General features: G+C 38.8%; 1 protein-coding gene across 1 annotated transcript in view; it reads left to right on the top strand.

Moving 5' to 3' along the window:
* Window positions 1-18,586, top strand: part of CDK14 (cyclin dependent kinase 14) — a 254,406-nt gene that overhangs the window by 24,979 nt on the left and 210,841 nt on the right. The window contains exons 3-4 of the mRNA XM_059818538.1: window positions 515-609; window positions 12,240-12,319. Of these exons, the coding sequence (XP_059674521.1) occupies window positions 515-609; window positions 12,240-12,319 (175 nt within the window). The remainder of the gene's footprint in view (window positions 1-514; window positions 610-12,239; window positions 12,320-18,586) is intronic.

Consider the following 18,586-nt stretch of genomic DNA (forward strand, 5'->3'; position numbering starts at 1 on the left):
TGAACAATGGTTGATGTACCGAGACATTGGGTACTTAGAACAATGTTTCTGGGTGGGCTTTAGTCCAAACAAAACAACAACAACAACAAAAAAATTAAGCAGCTCTTTTAATCTGATTTTATAGGGTAGATTAAGACTGATGCTTAGATCTCTTAACAAAGATAAGATGTCTTAGTTGTTAATGATCTTTTTCCCTCTATGAAGTGATATGTGTGAAAAATAAAACAGAGACATCTCTGATTAAGAACAAAATCCTTTTGATAGTTCCAGTGATGTAAGTGTATGGTTGATATCAGCAACCACCACCTGGGGTGTTGAATTATGTTTTATTTGAGTAGCCTATTATATTGTTTCATTAGCTCTGCTTTTAATTATTTTTTTTTATTGTTGTCTGCTGAAAACATGCAGGTCTATGAGTTTTGATAATGATTTGGTTGCTACAGGGTGAATCAAAGCAGTTAATGTTGCAGGTGCAATATATGCTGAAAGGTCATCTTTTTTTTGTTTTGTGTAGCCTACAAGCCCCAAGTTTGGAAAAGCAGACTCATATGAAAAACTGGAAAAACTAGGGGAAGGGTCCTATGCTACAGTATACAAAGGGAAAAGCAAGTAAGTGGTGGTTTTTTTCATTTAAGTTTGTGTGTAAATGAAGGTAAGCAGAAAGTATTAACTGATGTTGCTGCTCTTGTACATAGATCCCTATGAATGAATACAAAGTGCTACTGACTGCCATGTGCTCTAGTGAAAGAGGCTGAAACCATATTGCATAGGTAACATATTACCTTCACATTAGAACAAGATGAGATCCCATCTTGTTCATCTGAAGTTTTGTTTGTACTTTAATGTTGTACTACTTTCTCAATATCCATACCAAACTAATTTTTAGGGGTAAAAGCACAATATACTGTCAAGTAGATTTTTCTGATGTTCTGAGAGCAATTCTGAGTGTATGCAATAAGTTGTTAGTCTTTTGCTTGTCATTATTAGAAAGCTTGAAAAAATAACATTAAGGGAATTAATGGAATTTTGGACTACTGTAAGTTTAGTTTGTTTACAAGAGTTTACTTACAATCATTGCAACAACTTCATCTCAAAATAATCTACTGTATACATGTCAATTTTTTTTTAGCCACTTTAATCTTATTTGTTGCAACTTTTTTATCCCCAGTGCCCTAAGTGCTTCTATATTATATAAAATAACTCAGAAAACACACTTAAAATATATTTCTTGAGCTAGTGCTTCAGTTGAGACTTATCTTTTGTCAAGCAGAGCGTCTTGTGCAAGTTCATATATTTAATCAAGTTTTCATAATCAAATGTTTAATAATAATAAAGCAGTTCTGAGAGAGGGATTGGGTACGTGCAATATCTTTATTTAAAAACTTTGTCTAGTGAATGATAGATGAGGCAACTTACCATTCTCAGCAGAGAGAATATCATGACAGTCATGAGACAGAATAATTACTGAAACAAGGAAATACGTGTTGTTTTCCAGGGTCATTAAGTTAGGTAAGTACTGAAAATTATTTTTTTCACTGAGTATTTATAATAAATCAGAATGAAGGGTGTCTTCATCTCTCAGTAGCTTTGAGATTGATGAACATAATGACAGCTGATATGAATAAAAACATGTTCTAAATGTAAAAGAAGTATTTACACATCTGCCATGCCGGTACTTGTATCGTCTTTCACTGGCAACTTTCTTCAAGAAAATGCAGTTACTTTGTACTGTTAATAGTTCAGTTACGCATCACCATAAGTTCCAGACATTATACATATGTAAGCTTTTTATGGGTGTCTACGTAATATGAGAAAACCGTATAGATTTCAGCTTGTGCCTTATTACTAAAACCCTTTAAAAATCACAGCGCATATCTGGTGATAGTTATCCCATATGCCTTGGCTTTCAATAAGATTGAACTAAGGCAACAGGGCTGCTAGATGTCCCGTCAATCAGTGGAACAGTCTGAAAGTTAAAAACAGAGCAAAGCACTTCCCTGAAGCTATTTTGTTCAGTGGTGATTTGTGAACATGTTACGAAACATACATTGGTTAGAAATACTCATTTGTTTTAGTAGAGCTGACTGCAGATCTGTAAGAAATACTTCAATTATTTTAATGGTAGTTGCATAATAAATTGAAATTACTGGGCTGTCTGCATTCTCCATTATAAATAGCAAGCTCTGAATAAGTAGTATGAATTATAACAATTATATATAACTTTATTCTGCTGCTTTGTAACATCTTTTGCAAGGTCTTTAAAATATATTTTGAAAAAGGTGTGTGTAACTAGAATGTGGATAAGAATTCGTTTGCAGAGAATGTTCCTAAAGTTATAGTAATACTCCCTCACCTTCTTAATTTTCATAGAATCATAGAATAGTTTGGGTTGGAAGGGAACTTTAAAGGTCATCTAGTCCCTGCAATGAGCAGGGACATCTTCAACTAGACCAGGTTGCTCAGAGCCCCATCCAACCTGACCTTGAATGTTTCCAGGGATGAGGCATCTACCACCTCTCTGGGCAACCTCCTCCAGTGTTTCACCACCCTCATTGTGAAAAAATTCTTCCTTATATCTAGTCTAAATCTACCCTCTTTTAGTTTAAAATCATTACCCCTTGTCCCCTGGGCAACAGGCCCCATTAAAAGGCTGTTGTCATCTTTCTTATAAGCCCCCCTTAAGTTTTGAAAGGCTGCAGTAAGGTCTCCCCGGAGCCTTCTCTTCTCCAGACTGAACAACCCCAACTCTCTCAGCCTTTCTTCATAGGAGAGGTGCTTCATCCCTCTGATCATTTTTTGTGGCCCTCCTCTGCACCTGCTCCAATAGATCCATGTCTTTCCTGTACTGAGGACTCCAGAGCTGGACGCAGTACTCCAGGTGGGGTATCATGAAAGTGGAGTAGAGGGGCAGAACCACCTCCCTCAACCTGTTGGCCACGCTTCTTTTGATGCAGCCCAGGATATGGTTGGCATTCTGGGCTGCAAGCGCACATTGCCGGCTCGTGTCCAGCTTTTCATCCACCAATACCCCTAAGTCCTCCACAGGGCTGCTCTCAATCCCTTCATCCCCCAGCCTGTATCGATACTGGCGGTTGCCCTGACCCAGCTGCAGGACCTTGCACTTGGCCTTATTGAACCTCATGAGGTTCACATTGGCGCACTTCTGGAGCTTGTCCAGGTCCCTCTGGATGGCATCCCATCCCTCAGGTGTGTCAACTGCACCCCTCAACTTGGTGCCATCTGAAAACTTGCTGAGGGTGCGCTCGATCCCACTGTCTGTGATGTTATTGATGAAAATATTAAACAGTACTGGTCCCCATACGGACCCCTGAGGGACACCACTTGTCACTGATTTCAATCCGGACATTGAGCCATTGATGACTGCTCTCTGGATATGACCATCCGACCAATTCCTTATCCACCAATGTATTGGGTTTGTGTGGCAATGTTTGCGGGGGGGAGGGGCTACAGGGGTGGCTTTTGTGAGAAGCTGCTAGAAGCTTCCCCTATGTCCAATAGAGCCAATGCCAGCTGGCTCCAAGATGGACCCGCTGCTGGCCGAGGCCGAGCCCATCAGCGACGGTGGTGGTGCCTCTGTGATAAGATATATAAGAAGGGGGAAAAAACCAACTGTGCAACAGCAGCCGGAGAAGAGAGGGGTGAGAATATGTGAGAGAAACAACTCTGCAGACACCAAGGTCAGTGAAGAAGGAGGGGGAGGAGGTGCTCCAGGCACTGGAGCAGAGATTCCCCTCAGCCCGTGGTGAAGACCATGGTGAGGCAGGCTGTGCCCCTGCAGCCTGTGGAGGTCCACGGTGGAGCAGATATCCACCTGCAGCCCGTGGAGGACTCCATGCAGGAGCGAGAGGAGCCCACGCTGGAGCAGGTTTGCTGGCAGGACTGTGACCCCGTGGGGGACCCACGCTGGAGCAGTCTGTTCCTGAAGGATTGCACCCCATGGAAAGGACCCATGCTGGAGCAGTTCATGAAGAACTGCAGCCCGTGGGAAGGACCCACGTTGGAGAAATTCGTGGAAGACTGTCTCCCATGGGAGGGACCCCACGCTGGAGCAGGGGAAGGGTGTGAGGAGTCCTCCCCCTGAGGAGGAAGGATCAGCAGAAACAACGTGTGATGAACTGACTGCAACCCCCATTCCCCATCCCCCTGTGCCACTGGTGGGGAGGAGGCAGAGAATTCAGGAGTGAAGTTGAGACTGGGAAGAAGGGAGGGGTGGGGGGAAGGTGTTTTTAAGATTTGGTTTTATTTCTCATTACCCTACTCTGATTTTGATGGATAATAAATTAAACTAATTTCCCCAAGTCATGTCTCTTTTGCCCGTGATGGTAATCGCTGAGGGATCTCCCTGTCCTTACCTCGACCCATGAGCCTTTTGTTATATTTTCTCTCCCCTGTCCAGCTGAGGAGGGGAGTGACAGAGCGGCTTTGGCGGGCACCTGGTGTCCAGCCAGGGTCAACCCACCACAATCGAACAGTCCACCCATCAAATCCGTATCTCTCCAATTTAAAGAGAAGGATGTTGTGGGGGACTGTGTAAAAGGCCTTACAGAAGTCCAGATAGATGACATCCTAATTCATAGAATCATAGAATGGTTTGGCTTGGAAGGGATCTTAAAGATCATCTAGTTCCAACCCTGCTTTTGTTCACGTTAGATTCTCAGATGTTACTTTGTTATATAAAACCCCAAGAGGCTGCTTACTGCGTGAGATTTAGATCGCTTTGAAGTTATTTCTACTTTTTTTTAAATGTAAAATTTTTGAAAAGTAGGCCTAGTAATTTACTGATAACACTGTAAAAAATTATGCAAGTTCCATTTATTCTGTGTTTGGCTAACACCTTGAACATTTGTCATACAATAAGTGCAAAGCAATAGGTGCCTTTTGGATTCCTGTGGCATATCACTGGGCGGTTGAGCTGAAGAACTGGTGTCTGTCTGCATTGACACGTGTATCTTCCTGCTGCCATTGACCACCTTCCCTCTTGATCTTGATTATAGATTTACCTGAATGTATAGCAATGGGTTCTGGCTTGATCTGTGGCACATAAATGTCAATGTGAGTTATGAGAGTCTGGAAACGAAGCTGGTGACACCACAGGGGAGCTGCTGCCAACCAGAGTCCCTTACAAAGCAGTGTGGAGGCCTTGCATCCCCACACTGGGAACTCTGCATATTGCACTTAAGGGAAAAACCTGTGCTTTTGGCAATATTACGAGTTGGCATGGTTTCTGTCCTCTCCTCCCACTGTGTTCAATTGCCCTTCAAGGCAAAGAATTAAAAAAGATTACCTCAGTTAAAGCAATGTGATCTGTAACTGCTGCTTGCACAGCATGCATCTGTGTTTTGAGAAGCAAGCCAATGGTATCTCCACGGCTTCTGCACCACTGTGATCTCAATCTCCTGCTTGCTTGTCTGTGTGATTTTTAGTGTACCTTTACTTTTTTTGCCACCTTTACTAAGTTGCATGTGCTCAAAGTATTGCAAAAATGTGTAGAATTTGTAAGAGAGAACTCAATCAACATATTTTTGCCTAATTTTCCTACCACAAAATTATATTGTTTCAATTTATCCCTAATAAAATACTTGTTCTAATACATTCTAGGGTCCCTATCCCTTTTAACTATTAATATGAGAAATTAGTAGAGTTCTGAGAAGAGCATAGTAGAAGCTGATGCTGTCAATGAGAGCTCGAAGGCTGCAAAGGTGTAGGGCAGTCCTTCAGTCAAGGTACCTCTCCCATTTCTGTTTGAAATCTGAATTTTTTGTGTTCATCTCCATCAAAGGTAATACCTTTTACTATTCACCTGAAAATCAATAGGGAGTTCATGGTATAAAGAGTGGATGTTAGAGAGAAATCATGCTCAGGAGGGCAGGCACCATGCTGTGCACCAGTTGCAGTTTCCATGCGGTGTTATTCTTGGGGCAGCAGGGAATATTTGAATGATCAGTGGGAACTACCTGTATTTGTTGTTGACATGATGTATTGTAGTATGCGTTATGAATATATATAGCTGACTATCATATTTCACATATATGTTTCTGGATGGCTGCTCACAAGAAAAAGGATGAGTTAAGTATTTTGATTTTTGTATTTATGATGCTGAAACCTTCACTGAGGATGACTGACAGGACTAATTGCGTTCTGACTTTTTTTTTTAAGTTGCAGAATTTCTTTTACTTGTCATGAAACCTCCATGACTCTTTCATTGTGTTTTCTTTTGTTTTATGTGCATACTATTGCAAGTGCCATAGGCTTCAGGTGGCCTGAAGAACTTGCCATGGTTTTGTCTGTCATGCTGTCACTTTTTAGTCATTCTCCTAGCTTTATTCCATGCCCATGAGAGGGGTTGTGGTCACATAATCCCTGATATGTTTCACATGCAACAGTCCAGTTCACAGATAATATTTTCTCCATGTTTTGGCAAATTTATTTAGACTGAATATTTCAAAATTGCTCTGGTTCATGTTGCCTTAGTGACCTAAACTTTCTGAACCTTTTCTTTTATTTCTTGCAAATTGTGTGAAATCACTGTTCATCTACAAATGAAACTCTTTTCATCTGAGGATACTAGATGGCTGGAAAAGGAATATATATTCATGGATTATGAAAAGGCACTTTATGGTTACCTACTAGAGCTTCCCAATCTTTTTTTCTTGTTTCCCTCCCCTCATTTTTTTTTTTTAAGTGATGTGGTTAACTGATTTTTGTAGACTGCTTTTTACTACACATTTTAAATTCATGACATGGGTTTATAAAGTGTGTACATAGATGCTTTGTAAATCTTTAATAAAAACAATACCTTCAAGTTGAACTAGATGCAAAACTAATGATAACTAGATGTTGAACTAAAATGCCGAATGGTGGAAAAAATTATTAAAGTAGTGTAAATACTAAAATATGTTACTAAGATTCTAACTAGAAGATGAATCATTGACTGTATTGATCACTTACTGAGTGAAATTCTCAGTGTTTAAAAGAAATATTTGGAGATTTTTCCTCTATAGTTGTATATATAAAGAGAACATTACACTATATATGCTGTGCTTCAACCAGCAAAGCAGTTTACAGAGGTGACAGCATTGTTACCTCTCGTGGCAGGGGACGAAACAGAAGAAAGAAAAGGTATTATATTACTTACCCAGGATTGCACAGGAAAATGTGGTAGAAAAACTAGGATAGACCATAGTTCTACTGGATACAAGTGCTAAAAGTTATTGGATAGTAATTTATTGGCACTGACACATATATGCATGATTGGAATGGCAGAGCAAACACTGAAGTAATTTGCCAGCTAAATGCCATTATGCACCAATGTATGTTCCAGTTAGCTGTGGAATGGCATCTCTCAGAAGATCCCCTGTGACTGTCAGTGTGCAGAGTTGTAAGAGGCCACTTTACTTATAAGTGATACCGCTATGTTTATCTTCAAATTCTCTTTATATGAAAATCAGTTCTTTATATGAACATCAGTGGGTCCCAAGGAGATGTGAGGTATATGGAGGAGGACCACCGGTGCTGTGCATTGCTCTCCCGGCTGCTGGTCCCAGGTGTTTTTCTTCCAGCAGGCATGGGTCAAGTGCAGCCCCTGTGCTTAGATGAGCAGCTGATTAGTTTGAACTGAATGATGTAGGCTGGGAGGTAGGGATGAGGGACCTGGAGGTAAATGCTCTAATGCTGCTCACCTGCTCCTGTTCAAGTGAGGGCTGCCACATTGTTTATATGAGACTACCTTGAGTCCTGTGAAGAACAGGATCCCTGAGTTCCAGTGATAACGCTAATTAATAATTTAAATCCTTCATCTCTCAGAACTCTTTGATCTTCTATTTTTCAGCCCTAATAAATATCAGCATTATGAAGTATCTTTAATCCTCTGGCTTCTTCTAAAACAAGGTAACTTTTGTTTAGGATGGTGGTTAAAAGATGGTGGGACTCAAAAAGAGAAATTGAGGGGCTGTGTTAGTCCCTTGAGTGTTTGCAGCATAGGGCTTTACTGGGACTGTAAGTGGTTTTTGTAAACCAGAAATGTAAGTCCTTTTCAGTAAGAGAAATATAATATAAACCATGTTTACACTGGACTGTCTTTTATGATAATGATTAAAAGAAGTGTTTCCCTCGCTGTGGAATTAATTACTCATTGGTAGAATAATCAGAGGTGACTAAACCTGCAGTGAATTTGCCTCTGTCAGGTTTCTTCAAAGGAAAATTCTGGCAGAGCCTGGTTTCATTAGGACAGCATGGTCTGTTTGGGGTTTTAGACGTCTGTTTGTGACATTAGTATCACTACAGAGTAGATCTAATTAAATATTCTCAGGGTTTGATCATCAAACTTTGAGCTTTTCATGTAAATGAATATTTAACAATTGAGAGTTACTTTTCATGATAAAAATTAGTTTATTGAAATGTGTATCACAAATAAGAGCATTGTCCCAATACCATCTATTGATTTTTCTTTGCAGAAATGTTCCCTAGCTTAGCACTTGCTCAAGTTACAAACTCAGCCTCAACTCCAGCCAGTGGTAAAACTCTTCCAGATTGAAATCAGAGTGGCAGATTTTATGTTAATCGACTCTTTAAAATCTGTTATATTTAGAACATTTATTGCATCTAAATATAACTGAAGAACTTGAGAAAATAGTGTTATTGTACTCTTTTGTTCTCAGTGTGGCATCGTCAGCATTATCCCCAGTGAAGCCAATAAGTCATCAGTTACTTTATATTCATCAGTATTATATGTTCTTAATGATGCATTAAATAATTTCTAATCTTCTCTACTTTCTCATAAATGGTCATTTTTATAGATGTATTTATTTTGGTAATGCTGATATGTGCTGTTTTAGAAAAGGCAGGATGACACATTATATTAGCATTTTTTGTAATATCTGGCTCATTTGTATTTTTTATTATATACTGGCTTTTACTATATACCACATAAAACAATTTGGACTAATTTTTCTTTTACCTACATGGCATATAAAATCAGAAATTTATTAGAGATTATGTAACATTAAAATGTTGAACTTCCATAAATTGAAAAGCTGTCCATCAGCTGCTGGTGATTTGCCTAGAGTAAAGTAGCTTTGTGTGATAATTAGAGAGGCTTCAGGACTTCTGTCCTTTTGCTGAAGATTTTTGGATGAGAAAGAGAGAGTGAGTTAGTTTAGGAAAGAGGACAGCTTGTAAGTTAGAAATAGGAATTTTGTAATCAATATTGTCCTTAATAGAAACTAATGAGGCAGTTGACAGAATGGACATAAGATGATAAGTGAAATCCTTGATCCAGTTAAGTGTATTGTTTTGAGAAGCTGTGAAATTGTTTACTTTGGACAGTGAGCAAGAGAGGTGGTTAAATGAATCCTAGATGTTAAAAGGGGCAGCAGCCTTACCTTTTCCCTGTCTAAAAGGCTGTCTGCCTGTCAGTTTTTCTACTTGTATTTGGAAAGTAATGAAAATACTGAGCATGCTTTGAAAGTTGTGGAAGACAAATGTGAAGTAATATCCGGGAGGAATTCTGCTAACCTTATCTGATCACTATTGAAGACTGCACAGACAAGTTCTGATAGGTTGCAGAGGTAGTTTTCTCCAGGTCTCTCTCTTTCAATGTTGTTTCTAAGGAAATTGCCACATTATTTTGGCATGTCATCACAAGATTCAGGGCATAATTTCATGACATAGCTGGCTTGATCCCATGGCTTGTTTCTTCTCAAGAGGTGGTCCCAGTTCTTCTTCTCATATTTTCTAATGGTTTTTGCTTTTAAAATGTGAAAAATGCCTTTATAATTTTTAAAAATATGATTTAGTTCTTTTAGAAGGGCCGGTCTTCTCCTATTTAAGGTCCCTAAGCAGTGTCACTGTAGGTAGAGTCTAGCAGGAATGACAGCAAATACAAGACAGTGGCAGGAGTGTGTAGCAGGGATTTAGCAGGAGCAAGGCTATACCCTAAGGTAGCCCTTAGTTCATCTCTGCAGCATCATCTAACTGCATCCTGAGATTGCACCAGTGGGGAATAGTTAAAGAATGTGAATATACACACCTGTCTGTCTTAATTGATGGTACTTCATAATTTCTTACATCTCCAGATTTATACACTCCTGTTTATATAAAATGAGCTGAAAAAAAAGGTTTTAATGACTGGGTAGTAAATGAAAATAAGGAGGCTATTTTATTCTGGAAGTTACAGATTGATGTATTGGAGATAAATAATACTGAAGGAGAGAATGAAATCCCAGAGGAACACTACTTGAGGTTAGTTCGATCATTGTGATAGTATTAAGAGTTCCCATGATGTCTGTCAAGATTATGGCAGGTAGCAATGACAAAGTGGTAGTGGTAACTAAATAGCACAGCCCCCCTACTGTGTTTAATTGTGAATTCTTCAAAATGAGTTCCATACTATTGCTGTTTGTGTTATTTATTACTCTTAATGAATCAATAGAATGTAGAACTCCTGACTAAAAAGAACATAATCTGCACAATGCTGTGTACGATTTGCCTGTCTCTCTGGCAAGAGACTCCACATCCCTGTTTCCTTAGTACCTCCTTGATCTGCTTTTTGCCGTTGTATTCTGCATTACCGTCTCTGAACACAGCATCTGCCCTGTTCTTGATCTGCAAAATGATCTTGCTTTTCTTATTTAAATTTCTCCTGCACCGCTATTTCATCTATTGTAAAATAATCAAGTTATCCAGGTGTCTGACTTAGTTATAAGTATGCGATAAGTAGGGTGGTGTATTGACAGAGGAATTGAAAACTATACATATATATATGAATTGCTTGTCTGTCATCAGTCTTTCTACTTCCACTTTTATTATGGTTTATTCTCCCGCCTGTGCATGACACATGAAGTTACTTGGGGCAAGGCTTATCTTTTTCTGATGCCAGAAGTCCTGTTTAAATGAAAATATATGTAAGGCAATTATAAGGAGAAATCCAGATGATCCAGTAGGGTTAAGCCGATAATTATCTTTCAACAGTGACTAGCAGCCTGAGACTTGAACTGGTGCCAGTCTGAAGTATTATGAATAGTTGGAAGGTGATGAATAAACCATCTTTTGATAACCAGGATTTCTTAAGTTGCTCAGAGTCATTATGTAATGCTGTGTTGGCTAATGAGATTCTGGCAATTGTAAAAGAAGAATAATCAGAAGAAACAAGACGGTAGCCATCCTGTCACTGAAGTCATCTAACTGCAAAAATTAAAAGCCTGAGGGAGAAGATGAATTCAGACTTGGTAGTTGCCTGTATCATCTTGCTTAGAAAAATGAGTGCATCCTCTAGAGGCCAGTACAACAGGGTATTGCCTCCATGACTAGAGGAGTGTGAAAGCTCCAGTGCTTTCTTGGGAAACTGTATTTTGCCTTTTCAGTAATCTTTCGTCACCATTGCTTGTCATGCCTGGGGAGTCTATTGAAGTTTCAGAATATGGTTTTGTTCTTGAGAAGGGTAATTGATATCAGTTTTTATACTTCATTCAGTTTCTGTGAGATTTGATTTGGATAAACTGGATTTTTTTTTGCAAGGCTTTGAATGTGATTCATGTGTGGTGGAATTTTGAATGCTAGAAGTGAAACCAGCCAAATAGATTTGAAACTAGAGTGACCTGTTGTGAAGTTTTGTCCCTTGGAGCACAAAACATTTTTAATCTTATAAATGAGAGTCACGATAATCTAAAACTAGCCTGAGCCATATAGTCAAGAATGTACCTTAGGAACAATCCCGCCCTAACAAGAAATGACCAGAATGGCCTAAAAAATATTTCCCATGTCAAACTTCCATACCTTTCTGAGGGCGATAATTATGGGTGTGATGCCATAGGAGGAGGCAATCAGTATAAATATGGATATACTGCAAGTGGGGTGATTGATGAAAATCATATGCCTTTTTCTTTGAACAATTTGATCAAATAAAGAGAGATACTTCAAAACCATATTTTACAATGTGATACTTCTTAACAAAGCTTCAGTTTAGTGCTGTGATAGAAAGGAAACAGACTGACTCACAGAAAACTGAGATCATTTCTTGGATTGCATCTGAGTGTGAAAATATAAAGTTGACATTATGGAAGCTATGAAGTGTTTCTTACAGTGCTATAAATGAATCACTGGCATCGACAGGAAGAAATTGAATAAGTACATGATGGGAAACAAGTTCTGTTATGAGAAATACTGTTTCTGCTTTAATTTTGGTTTTTGTTTCTCCTTCCCCTTCCCTCTTTCCCTTTCAGGGTAAATGGAAAGTTGGTGGCACTGAAGGTGATTAGATTACAAGAAGAGGAAGGAACCCCATTTACCGCTATCAGGGAAGGTATGCACTCACATTTAATGATTATACACGGGGGTTTTTTGTAATTACATTACACTTCTTATTTTTGTGCCATCCTATAGTGAATAGCTTGACAATTCAAATTATATGGTTACGTTCTCAGTAGGAAGAAACTTCGGTGCTTCAAAAACAAAGCCTCTGGTGTGGGATTTCTTGATAAAGAATGTAGCTCTGCCTCTGCTTTGGCTCCTGTTAGATGTATCATACCAATGAGTACTTCAGAGCATGTTTTAAGGTGGGTGTGAGAAGTCACTCTGGAAGATGAGGGAACTGTGTAAGTCGTGCTTCTTGCCTGCAGGCAGCACCTAAGGTAAAGGTAGATGTAATTTTTCATATACCTGCAGCATGAAGCGAAGAAAAGCATTTCTTGACGAAGGCAATCAGAAGATCAGGGAGCAAAAATATAGGTGTCTTAGATGCTGTGTGTAGTTTGGGACTAGCTTTTGTTTGTTTTTGCTTCCCCGTGGACTCTAATTTGCGTGGCTTGGGATTGAATCTTACCCAGTGCGCTGGGAGATGCCTGTCATGCTTTCTGCTCTGCTCCTTTATCCTTCCTTGTCAGCCTGTCATGGTCCCTAGTGATGGCTGCTTTATCTGAGCCTGCCTGTGTTGAGCTCCTTTGCAGAAGTTGCTGGATGTGCCTTCTCTGTGTGGGCCTCCTCTGGCAGAAGGTACTAAAAAGCCTTGGTAGAGAAATAATAAACAAATTACCATCACACCACTGATTCAGACTCAGCTGAAGTTGGTAGTGAACTAAAGAGACGAGACTGTTGCAGCTTTTTTTTGGGTTGTTTTTTTTTTTTTTTTTAAAATTGTGCTGACTATCTCTGCATAATTCCCCAGGTGGGATGAGCCAGGGAGGTACCAGAACATCAGCCCTCACAGGATCTACAGCATGGCCCTGTGTGGGAAGCGTGCAGCTTTGTGGCCATCGCAGCCGCAGTCCTAGCAGCTGCAGCTCCCTCATCCCTCGCTCCTGCCTATGTTCCTGCAGCCGTCTGTACGCTGTATGTCTGTCTGTACAATGAGCCTGTTTTGGGGTGAACTGGGCAAAAAAAAGAATCTATGTTTCAAGTGACTGACACCCTGAAGTTAGAAACCTTTAAAGTACTGTGGATTTCCATCCCAAGGTTGTGCATTTTTAAGGGGGCTCTTTCACAAAGGAGGGAAAACCATGGGTGGCCAGTTTATGAAGGAATTTCAGCAGTTCTTCTGTACTGCTTTGTTTGAGTAATAATTATTGAATGATCTGACACATTTATTCATAATGATACCTGTTTTATCTGTAAGCTCTCTGTCCCAACAGCTGTGCCACGATAACAAGGTGTGCAGAGGGTTACGAGCACAGTTTTCAGTATTTGTAATGCGGAGGTCAAGGTGTAATAGCCCGTGTTTCAAATATGTTTATTGTTCTCCAGGTTTTTAGTTTATATGGTACTGACTTAATAAAAAGAATAGTAGATACAACTTTCTTGCGCCTTCTTAGTGACACTTAAAAGGTTTTCTTAATGTGAGCTTGGTCTGGGTGAAAGTTTATAGCGTTACAACTGTCAAATACAGTATAATGTGTTTTTCTTCATAAGTAGTTTGTTGTGTGAGCTCAGTATAAATAAGTATTCATTAGGAGAAGAATAGAGATTTTTTCCACTTGATGTTTTTCTTAAGTTATAAAGACACACTTGCATGAAAATACTTTTCACAGTGTCATTGGAGAAGTTTTCCTTTTAACTGTGACTACAGCACTGTGGTTGAAGCCACTTAAAATTCTGGTACTTTAATAGAAAAAAGCCTTGTCTAGAAAAGCTCTTAAAAGTTATTAATTAATATATATTTTCTTAAGTATGTGGTTTCTCAATGATTTTGATGGCACTGTATGCATCCATTGTATTTCTAAGTACTCATCTAGGCTGGGACTAGATCCAAAGAGTATTAGGCTAGTGAGAGGGTTTTTTCTCGACTTTTGTAGACTCTTGGTTAGGCTGGGTCAAACTCAGGTTGGTTGTTTGTGGGGTTTTTTTAGTAAATGTAATCCTGTCCCCTGGGTAGTGGAACTTCATTCAGATCTGTGGAAGCTATCAGTAGAAATACAGTCCTGTGTGTTTTACATCATGTAGAAGTTTACACGATGTGTAAGATGGGAAGGGGAAAAAAATCTGTATCTAGTTTGGCTTTGGCTCTTCTGCTGTTTGTTTTGATTTTGTCAGAAACAAATATTAGAGGCTGTATTACAAATAAAACTTTCAGAAGGTAATCTCAGTGATGTTGTGCCAGACGCCTATTATTTGACAGTAACGCTACAGCTGTGGACTTCACTAGCAGGACCCGAGGAAGCTGTTGCTTTCCTCTTAGCAGCATCTAATCCGTCTTGGACGTGCTGGGTTCTGTAATGCAGCCATGGCTGATCTTGGCTACATGGGTGGAAAAAAAAAACAAAACAAAAAAACTTCAGGACAGGAGCTTATACAAGCATTTCTTTATCTGATAAGTTTGCGACAGAAAAACAGTAAGAATGGGACACTGTGTTAAGGAGATTGTTCTTGATCTCCGTTGGCTGACTGAGGGCTCCAGCCCTATAATTTAGACTGGGACAATTAGAACAAGCACAAATACCACTGAAGATGAGATCGACTTCTAATTTCAGTTATCTGAGTAGTAGTGTTGCCCTAATCAAAAAATGCATGTATGGTATCACGAGCCAGAGGTCTGTTGGAGGGCGCCTCTTTCCAAAGTCTTTCATAATAGAGAAACCAGGCAGGTTTTGACCTTTACTTACTCCTTATTTTCTAATTTTCCATCAATGTAAGGCAAATTCAGGCAGAAGTCTAGTTATTTGTAAATTAAAACCACTGTAAGTAAATTGTTAAACATTTCTCATGGCTCCTTGGGTAAAGCAGTGAGAGAAAATAGCATTCCTGTCTTGTGCTCCTAATGGGGATGCTGTGTGATGTTAATTAGGGGGAAGTTACAGGCTGAAATCTTAAGCAGTGGTCATGCTGAGGGAATTTTGTAGCTGTCTGTGTACAGGGGAGCATATTGTTACTGTTGTGACAGCAGCAGAATGAAGCTCAAAGGAAAACAAAGCTACAAAGAAGAGACTCTAAGAGAAGTAGGAAAATGGAGGATATAAATATGGAATATGTGACTGTGGAAACAAGCAGAAACTTGGTTGAAACAAAAAATGGAAGGAATAGTAAAAAAAAAAAATAATCCCCCAGGCAAGCTGTGTAGGAAAAATGATAGTTAATGACTTGGGAGAGGTTTAGCTGAAACTTTGATTAAAGCTTATAATGTAATTCTGGTTTTACAGCAGATGTGGGTTTGTGTCTTCTACCATTTATCAAAGTTACATAGGTTTGAATGAAAGTAGGTAAATGTGGCTTATTTATCAGTGCTGCTCAGCTCTCTATTGAATTTCTAGAAGAGAATTTAGAAGCAGCCTGTGCTAAATGTTCTTTCAACTTGGTCTGAGCCAGTTGTACCAACTTATTGATGCTTTCATTTAGTGGCATGCAGTTTACGGGATGTTTCACTCTGAATTTAACTCACTTAGTCTGGGATAATCTAATTTACCTTTGAAGAGCCTGAGAAAAAGAAAAAAAAAAAAGGAGAAAAAATCTTAGGTAGAATACATATTAGCCAATGCTTTGTTTTCTGTATTAGTGTAGTAGTTTATTCTTTTACTGTAACTCTCATTATCAGCTGTTCAGAGATGTTTCAGCATCAGACTTGAAGTGTTATTAAATCGACTGCAGCCAGCAGAAAAGTTCACTGATCTTAACTTTTATCTCAGATATTTCATTCCCCTAATTTCCTGTAATATATGTTCATCTAGGCTAAATACTGAACTGTGCGGTAGTTTCTAATTCTGGAAACAGCTTGATTTACGGTTCTGTAGTTACCTTGTTTGATTTCTGAGTAATGATACTCCTTATATCCAGCACGAGAAAGATTTTGCTTTTTGTGTATGTATGTATACAAACATCCCTTGGTTTTATTACTACCTTGCTTGTGAGATTAACTTGCTTACTGTGTTCCTTTCTTGGGCAGTAAAATTATTTCGCCCCATCCTAATTGTGAAAACTGTTTTGTATTTGGTTTTCATTCTCCACCCTTGGAAATATTGCAGCTCCTTTTGCTCTGCTTAGTTTGATTTGCTATTAGTAATAAAACTCTATTGTAGTGTTTTAGTATATGGTAATGTTTAATTTCCTGTAAGCCTAGATGGTGTTTCAAAGCATCATCCAAACCAGGCATGTTTTGTAGGTATTTTTGTACTTTGCCATTTAAATGCCATGATTAGGCATTTTAGTTTATTTCTTTCTTTTTATTAATTTTTGTATTTATATCTTGTAATTTATATGTATTTGTACCTATTTGTGTGTCACATTTAAAAGTCTTGAGATCAGAGACTCTCTCTACATCTTCGGTTTGACAGTTGCCCAGATAATAATTTTCCATCTACTCCAGTGTCGAAGGCTGTTACCTTAACGCTGTGTATGGATAGCAGTGTGGAAAAATAGCACATAAATGCTTTGGAAACAGCTAGCTGTCTTGCATTATAAAATTACAAAAACACAGGATTTCCTTAATTAATTTCTTTAACTTATATTTTCAAAGATCAGTTCAGCATGCATACTGAGTAAGTTTGTTTTGTGACTTGTGGGAGAAAACTTAATGAATTTGAGTGCCAGTATAGAGCAGGGAGGAGAGATGCTTAATTTTTGGCCACAAAACATCTTCAAAAGTCTTCAAAGTTTCAGGCCTCTTCCATCCATATCACTGTGTGGTAGGAGGGAAGAAGAGAAACAAAAAATGAAAACCTTAAAGGGTCTTTGAGAAGGAAATGCAAGTCCGCCTTTATGCCCCAGACTGGACAGACTTTCTGAGGTTGGGAGGTTTTCTGAGGCCTCCCCTTCTGAAGTTGTCAGGCTAGAGGGGATAAATCTTCACAAAACTTTTATTTGTGGAAAATTGAAGCGGAGTAACTGCTGAGAAAAAAGTACAGAGAAAATCAGTGGTTTGCCAAGAGAGAGCTCTTACCTAAGTGAGTGTGTAATTTATTGTTCGGTGTTCCTAATGGCTGCACAATGGAAAATACTGCTTTGTAGTAACAATACTGCAAGTGATGTAAAGCAGCTGTGCTGCTGCATTATCCGAAAGAAATAGCATAGTCTGTACCCAGACCATCTAAGGAAGGGCTACAGAAAATTGTATTTTTACTCAGTAGATATAATTCTTGTGACCTCATATTGAATTATTTCCTGAGTTATTGCATGCACTTCCCAGCTCAGTGATTTTTGACTGATATGTAGCATACTGATCTTTACAACTTTAAGTCAACAAATGACCTCATGGCACTAGTTAGATGACTCATGGTGATAAGCTTCTTATTCTTTGTATTAGAGTAGGTCTGGAAGGTTGGTGAAGGGCACAGTGAAACAATATCTGCCTATTTTTTTTTAAGTCATTGTTGGTTGATCTACTGTAGAAGGTAAACAAGAAAACTGTAATGGCAATCCTGTCTTTGTCTGCCAGTAAAAAGTAAATTATTCTTTTTTTGGAAGTTAAATCATCCTCTTACAAAAAATAAACGTATTCTTCATTTTATGCCGGGTTTTTTTAATATTTTTTTTTTTTTTTTTTTTTTTTTTTTTTTTTTTTACTTAAGGAAGCTTGACATCTGCTTTCTTTTGAGTGATAGGAGTTTGGAGGATTTTCACATTTCCTTCACAAAGTCCAGTCAAGAAATTTAAATTTCCATAACTGAAATGCCTAAAAGCTTCATATATGTCTGGCTCAACAAGCCTCAGAGAACTTCATGAGATTATGTTTAAGATTATGGAGGTTTAACTATTCTGAGCATGCATGTCACATGAGTCACTACAGGGGATTTGTGTCTTTATGTTTTTAGAGTCTGAGGATAAGTTCAGTCTCCCCAAAAAACTACATTGCTTTGGAGCATTTAAGTAGAAAAAGAAAAGGACAGTAGCTTAGCTGTAGCTTGGGGAACTTTTTCATTGCCTACAGACTTGGCAGAGCTGGTGCCTACTGCAGGCTCAGTAGCTACAGCTCAATTCACTGTAAAGTCCCCGCAAAGCCAATGCAGCTTGTAGTCATAACAGCTTTGTTTTTCAGTGTTGTTAAAAATAAAACACAGAAGCCAAGAAACTCTGGGACACTTTGTCGCTGGATATTTAAGGTCAAGAAGTATTCAAAAGTAAAGAAACTCCAGCAATTTTAATTTCTCTG

This window comes from Gavia stellata, chromosome 6 (assembly GCF_030936135.1).
Source record: "Gavia stellata isolate bGavSte3 chromosome 6, bGavSte3.hap2, whole genome shotgun sequence".
Classification (NCBI taxonomy): Eukaryota; Metazoa; Chordata; class Aves; order Gaviiformes; family Gaviidae; genus Gavia; species Gavia stellata.